Source organism: Galeopterus variegatus, unplaced genomic scaffold, assembly GCF_000696425.1.
Source record: "Galeopterus variegatus unplaced genomic scaffold, G_variegatus-3.0.2 Scaffold13760, whole genome shotgun sequence".
In the NCBI taxonomy this organism is placed as follows: domain Eukaryota; kingdom Metazoa; phylum Chordata; class Mammalia; order Dermoptera; family Cynocephalidae; genus Galeopterus; species Galeopterus variegatus.
In genome coordinates, this window is record NW_007739871.1 from 5,619 (window position 1) to 13,010 (window position 7,392).

A 7,392-nucleotide genomic window follows, 5' to 3' on the forward strand; every position below is an offset into this window, starting at 1 on the left:
GATCCAAATGGAATGCTGAGGTCACATTCAGGCAGTCACAGTGTCCTTGGCTTGTGGTATCCTTAAGAGGGAAGTGGTAATTGCTTTCAGCAGGGACGTAGTAGTTTAGACTTGATATAGTTGGTGCAAGGGAGATCTGCCTATCAGTGGAATATTTTTATATAACAAATTAATACCCTCAAATTTATTTTTTAAATCTTTTGATATTCATTATAAATAGTGTGATGTTACAGAAGAATAGGCTTGAATTGTAAACCGGCTGCCTATCATTCGGCACCCTCAGAGGGTAAGATGTGTAGCCAGTGGTATGCAAACCTCTAAATTTTTCTTAGAAACATTTCTAATTGAACTACTTCATTTGGGAAGAAACTGACAGGGACCAGCTTGAACCCACTGTCATGATTCTGAATACTTCAATATAGAAATACAAAATGTACTTTCATTTCTGTCACTCATGCCATGCAAGTAAATGAATAGATACTTGAAATTTTTATTTTAAATGTAATTGTGACCTTTAGAAATAATAACTGGTTTAAAAGTGGTTATAAAGTGTAAGTGAAATGGACAGCTGATATACTTCAGTTCCTAAAGAACATTTATAAGGAAAAGTTGTTTTATTTTGCAGCTTTCAATCATATTGAAAAGACTTCATCATCTTATATGTGATGAGGCTTTCTGGGCTCCTGACATCTTCATCAAATTTTACTGGCATTTCCTTCTCTTGAGAATGAATGGGCATTTTCTTGCTCTGCACACTCATGAGCTTCACTTCCAGGGGCCCCAATTTTACATAATCCTATGGTGAACAGACAGAGAAGAGAATAGGAGAGGTTATTCAGCAAGTTACCAGCATTTATAGATGAGGTTTTCTTTATTGTAGTTAACTTTTACCTGACAGGTATCATTACCTTCCTAATTGCCTGAATGCTGGATAACACATGAAATATTTGAGAGTGACCATAAATACAAAAACAACAATGCAGTAAACTTATATACCCAGTGGGGTGTAGAAGGCAAGATCTCCCAAAGAACAGGCAGCAAGACTGACCAGCTTGTCTTATGTAGCAAGGGTGGGGAGGAGGGGCCCTGGCTAGACTGGGGAGAGAGATTCTCTTCAAGCTCTTTAATTGGTGAAAGGGTGTTGGTTATATATACATAGGCTTCTGGTGGCCAGGATATAACCACAGCAGAGTTTTCTATGTTATTCAAGAACAAAGGGGAATATTCTGCAAAAGCTGCTTGACTATAAATATTCTAATATTGAGCAAATTCTCCAAGAATTTCACACTTTTCACAGGATCTTTGGTTATTATATAGTTTGGTACATTTTGCCAAACTAACTATAGTCTAAAATATCAACAAACAGAATTAGAGGTCTAATTTAAATGAAGCCCCATGATCAACCTCAAACTGGTTTGACATGGCTCAGGTCCTATCTGACATCCCTTCCTTTGGGAAACCTCCTGCTGTGAATGATTGAATGATGTTCCAAAAGTTCATATATTCGAAACTTAATTCCCACTGTAACTGTTGAGGGTGGGAAATCCTACTATGGTAATTGAAAGGTAGGGCCTTGAAGAGGTGATTGGGTTGTAGGACCATGCCATAGAGAATGGATTAATAACAGTGGTCAACGGCATGGTTCTGAGGGCTTTAAAAGGAGAGCACGTGAGAGTCTCTCTCTCTCTGTGCTCCACAATTTTCTGCCATGTGAAACCCCTGCATTGCTGTAAAGCCACCACCAAATGAGAACCTCGCCAGATGTGTTCCCCGGACTTTGGACTTCTCAGCCTCCAAAACTGTAAGCAATAAATTTTGTTTTCTGTGAAATCACCCAGTTCCAGGTATTTAGTTATAAGCAACAGAAAGGGACTAATATAGTATGTGTAGCAGTTTGTACTTTCCAAAGATGGCCTAATACATGATGCCGACACTCCTCCCTCAAGATATAGCAGCTATGGTCCTTCCCCTTGGGTGAAACTTTGTAACGACATCAACCTTAGAATATGATGGAGGTGACGGTGTATGATTTCTAATGCTAAATCATACAAAGCAATGCAGCTTTCATCTTGGTCTCTGGGATTGCTTTCTCTGGAAGAAGCCAGACACCATAACAAAGGGACACTTAGGTCACCCTGTGGAGAGGCCCATGTGAAGAAGAACTCAGGCCCTCAGCTTAGCCAGCATCAACTTGCAGCCATCTGAGTAAGCCAGCCTGGAAATGGATCCTCCTGCCCCAATTAAGCCTGCAGATGAGTGCAGCCCCAGCCAACAAATGATTGCAATTGCCTGAGACCCAAGTAAGAACTGTCCAGTGGCGCCCTTCCTGAATTCCTAACCAACAGAAGCCCTGAAAGAGAATAGATGATTATTGTTATGAGCCACTAGGTTTGGGGATGATTTGTTATGCAGCATTAGATAACTTACATTGCATGCTAGTAATGGAGGTCTATAAATGAATATATGTAGCAAATTCGGCAAGGGCAGGAGTGAAAATAGTATCTAAAGAGTGATGTAAATGGTGGGCCAACTTTACTAATAATTGCAAATAGAATTTTTCAGTATCCATATCTTAGGTTAATTTTCTCCATTAATTAATGAAACAGCATTCTCAGTAGTCAAGTTATGTTTTCATGAATACTACCTTGAAATCCTGCTCATCCTCATATAGTAAGTATTTCGTATCAGGGCCCCCAAACTCTGTGCTTGAGCTCTCCGCATCTATCTTCACATATCGAACATCTCTGACGCTATCTTCGGTACTAAGATGAAAGGCACTGCTAAGTGGTGAGCTTTCCATTTCTATGGGTTGCAATTTTGACTTCTCTCCTGGGATAAATACAAAGAAATTAATTCTGTATACATTTTGAACAGATAAAAATGCAATACATACTTGGTCACGTTTTTAATTTGAAAGCATTTTGAGAATAAGAAATGTAGAATTTATGTATTAAAGAGGGAGTCTCACTTTTAGAAACTCTTAAGTTGTATTTCCTTCTGTGAGCTGATAAGTTACAGCAATTATATGAGAACCTACATGTGTGCTGGCATTTGGGATGGCTCAGTTGGGCCCCAAGCTCCAGTGAAGACAACACTCCATCCCTCTCCCCTCTCCACCAGTATCTAATTCACTGTGAAACACAGTGACTTCAATTTGAAAATGGAACTAGAGAGAGAGATAGATTAGGATAAGCACTGAAAGGAAAAAGAGAAATCTAGCAGAGCTGGCATGTAACTATTCCCTGAATAACTCTTGTATGTGGGGTGCTTGCCCATAACAGATGCTCGATAAGTGTTTGTTAAATTGAAAAAAGTAATCACCAATATTACAGTAAAATAATACCTAATACCTATATATGTCTCTGACAACTCCAAAGGCATTTCTTTAGGTGGCTCTTCCAGTCCAGCCGCTTGGGTAAGATATAGTCGCCTAAAAGAACAAACACGAAAAACAGTCTGTCAGTCAATAAATATTGTATTACGTGCTCAGTAGTGTCTATCTCTCTGCTAGGTGCTGGAGACACATAGATGAAAAATGACACATAGTTTTTACGCTTGAGGGGCATAAGGCCCACTGGGGTGCAATATAGTCTTAACAGTGTTTTAAAGTGATGGCTTGCACCGTGCTGAGTAATGCTGGGGGCAGAAAGAAGCAGCACTTGTGTTTGCCTCAGGAGTAAGGGAGGGTTTCCTGGAGGAGATGAAACCTGAGCTGAGTCTTGAAGAACCAGGAGATGTTTGCCAGGGGAGAGCTGGTGATGAGGGAAGGGCATTCCAAGATAAAAGAACAACACTTACAGTCCTAGAAATGAAAGTGAGCATGATACCAGACAGGTTGCTGTTGTAGTAATTCAGGTGACGAATGCTAGTGGCCTGAATGGGATGAATTTGAGAAGAAGAGAAAAAGAGAAAGAAAGTGGCAGTAGGAATACAAGATGCCATGTAGGTCCTGGCTTTCACTAAGTGGCATGTTTTAGCTACTGGCCTGGTGAATTGATATGTGTATGCTGTTGTAGCTCTCTGAGCATGTATTCAATTCTGTGCTCTCCTTTTCAGAATGCCCACTGAATTTTCAATTAGAAAATATGATGCCTTGAACCCTCTGTATGGCATTTCCATAAGGTTTGCCTGAAAACAGCATGAAGCAATTGGACCCTCACAGATGTGCAAACAACCCTTCATGCTTGGTAGCTCAGCAATCAAAGTGAATCCCCTGAATTAGGGGGTGTTGGTTATTTAAGGAACATGAATAAAATGTTATCCACATGCTATGTCTGCAGCAAATACTGTAACTACATACAACACTTGCATCTGTAAAATCTTCTAAAGACTTAGCTTAATAAAGTTTCACATGTAGCTCTTGTCTGCAGGTAGACATGTCTGAGGCCATGGAATTCTTTTCTTTCCTGGTTTTACCATTTTATATGATGCCTTGAACCCTCTGTATGGCATTTCCATAAGGTTTGCCTGAAAACAGCATGAAGCAATTGGACCCTCACGGATGTGCAAACAACCCTTCATGCTTGGTAGCTCAGCAATCAAAGTGAATCCCCTGAATTAGGGGGTGTCGGTTATTTAAGGAACATGAATAAAATGTTATCCACATGCTATGTCTGCAGCAAATACTGTAACTACATACAACACTTACATCTGTAAAATCTTCTAAAGACTTAGCTTAATAAAGTTTCACATGTAGCTATTGTCTGCAGGTAGACATGTCTGAGGCCATGGAATTCTTTTCTTTCCTGGTTTTACCATTTTGAATAATCAAGATCTTTCTAAATGCCATAACCTTCATAAATCTAGCATTCTCTCTTAATCATTAGTTTATTGTCACTTGCGTACCACTGCAGGCCAGCAACACTTGATATTTAATGATATAGAAAATATTTTAAAAGATGTTATATCAAGTTAGTGTTAGATAGAGTTGTAGGGACCAGCCCACTTAGCCTCAGCCCTGTGGCACTGGAGTCCTGGGACAGTCATTTCTGGCTGACGGTAGCCTTTTCTGCTTACCTCAATGTGTCAAACAAATCCTTTGACATTCTATGTGAGTCATGATGGGAAAAAAAGTTTGGGGAGCTCTGCATGGGAAATGTAGTAACTCTGTTAACCAGATTACCCCATCCCTTGTCCAAATAGGAAAGTAGGACTTTTTATATATCCACTGAGTACACTTCATGTCTGGTTCTTATCACCCCACTGGTATTATACAAGACTGAATTCTCAACCAAGAGGTGGAAATGGCAGTTACCCTATAATATACAATGACTGTTTTATTTCTTTGACTTGGAAATGGGTACAGTAAAAGCGCCTGAATACTTCAGGTTATTCTTCTGATAAGAAGTCTAATCCATAATTGAGGGTTTACACATTTCCCCATTTCTTTATGGAAATCTTTCTAAAATGTCCTAAATAGCTGCCTTGAGGAGTTAACAACCTAAGAAGGGAGCAGATGTTAAATAAGTAATCACAAGTATGACAAAGGTTGGTTACAAAGGAAAAGTTCAGGGTGCTATGGAAGTGTGTACCAGGGATATCTAACCCGTTCGACAAATGCCACCCATGCTGGTTCATTTCCCTTACAAAAAGATTTTGATTTCATCAATTCTGAAGCAGGACTAAGCACTCCACACTTCTCACTTAAAAAAAAACCCATTAAAGCATTGATGAACAGTGTGGATTTTACTGAAGATTTCTGTGGGAAAGACAGAGGGTAGGGTTAAATTGCATACTACCCAACAAACGACTTAATGAATATCCCCATTAAAAGTTTCTCATCTCCCTTCCTGTCCTTGCCAACTTCTCTCTGGCCAATGAAAGAATTCCTTTTGTTATAATTATTAGCCCTTCACATCCAAGTCAGCACCAAATCACATATGCCAGACTGAGCTGACTGAAGCAGAGGAGCGGGGCTGGCAGTTTGCAGAGCAGCACTTCCCTAAGGTTTAGCTGGTTCAGAGAAGAGGACAGTGGACAGCACAGGGATAGCAGCGCTTAGAAGCCACAACCAGCAACAGCTGGCAGAGATTAGACATGATCACAGAGAAGGCAGGCAGCAGCCACAGATGACAAGGGTTAGAGGCAGACAGGAATGTGGAGCTGGAGACCTGACCACAGAAAGGAGGGCTGGCAGGAGAGAGCACTGCCTACCAGGGCACAATGAGGCACCTACCCTTTGGGGGCCCTCCAGGGCATCAGCTCAAGAAACTGAAGTACAGGAGTCCAGTAATCAATCAGTTCATTCAGCTTCACTCCCTACATCATCTATATTGATATCTACTTTCCCTGGGGCCCACCCAGCTTTTAGCCTGTAAAGGAATTACACTATCTCCCAATTTCTCTACTCTTATATCCTGACAACCATCACTTAGCCTGGCAAACAAAGAACCCACAGCTTACAAAGAATCCACTCTTTTTTCCTAACTCATTAGGAAGTATGTAAACAACAAGTACTTTACTGTGTCTCAAATAGTATTTTTCCATGTTACACAAGCAACAGGAACTACTTGGGTAGAAATTTTTTTCTGGCTCTTCCACCATATATATTCAACTTTAACTATATTCAACTTTAACTCCTAGACCTAGATATTTCTCTCCCATACTTACACATATACACCCTACATCCGTGTAATTTCCCCTCTTTTCCCAAACATGCTACTATGTAGATTTCTTATTTTTGACTACTTGTCCAAATTATAAACGCCACTCCACATTTAATTCCATATTCCAGGGCCCTAGTTTTCCATTAAGATTGGTACATTAAGACTCTTTGTCAGGTAAAAAAAATAACTATCCAAAACTTTTTGACTACTTGTCCAAATTATAAACGCCACTCCACATTTAATTCCATATTCCAGGGCCCTGGTTTTCCATTAAGATTGGTACATTAAGACTCTTTGTCAGGTAAAAAAAATAACTATCCAAAAATACAAAGCCATATATACATTTGGTTTCACTTGCGCAGAAACAAATGTGACTTGGAATGCCAGGCTATTTTCCCTGTCTGCAAAGTAGTTTGACTCTTTCATTAAAGGAAATAATTCTATAATCCACAAGGTAACCAGAAGTCCAGTGCTCCTCCAAGGAGCTTCCAGAAAGTTGATCTTCCCTTCCTTTGTGCTAACTCTGCACTTCATACATCTTCTGCTGCGCTGTTAATGTGTTTATTTCATGATCATTTCCCCTACTGGCCTGCAGGCTCCTGAAGATTGGCAGTTGTGATTTCAGGTTGTATTAGCTATTTTGACTATAGTTTATTGCTAGAAAGAAACAAGTCAAAGTTTACACTGTATCATTGGTCAATAGTAATAATTTTATACCTTCATTGTGGCCATTTTGTGAATTTCTTTCTTTCTTTTTTTTTTTTTTTTTTTCCCTTTTTGTCTTTAT

General features: G+C 39.7%; 1 protein-coding gene across 1 annotated transcript in view; it reads right to left on the bottom strand.

Moving 5' to 3' along the window:
* Window positions 1-628: 628 nt before the first annotated feature.
* The window catches only part of LOC103581720 (mortality factor 4-like protein 1), a 26,746-nt gene continuing 19,982 nt past the window's right edge, over window positions 629-7,392 (bottom strand). The window contains 5 exon segments of the mRNA XM_008563489.1: window positions 629-796; window positions 2,645-2,829; window positions 3,351-3,430; window positions 6,012-6,046; window positions 6,048-6,110. Of these exon segments, the coding sequence (XP_008561711.1) occupies window positions 629-796; window positions 2,645-2,829; window positions 3,351-3,430; window positions 6,012-6,046; window positions 6,048-6,110 (531 nt within the window).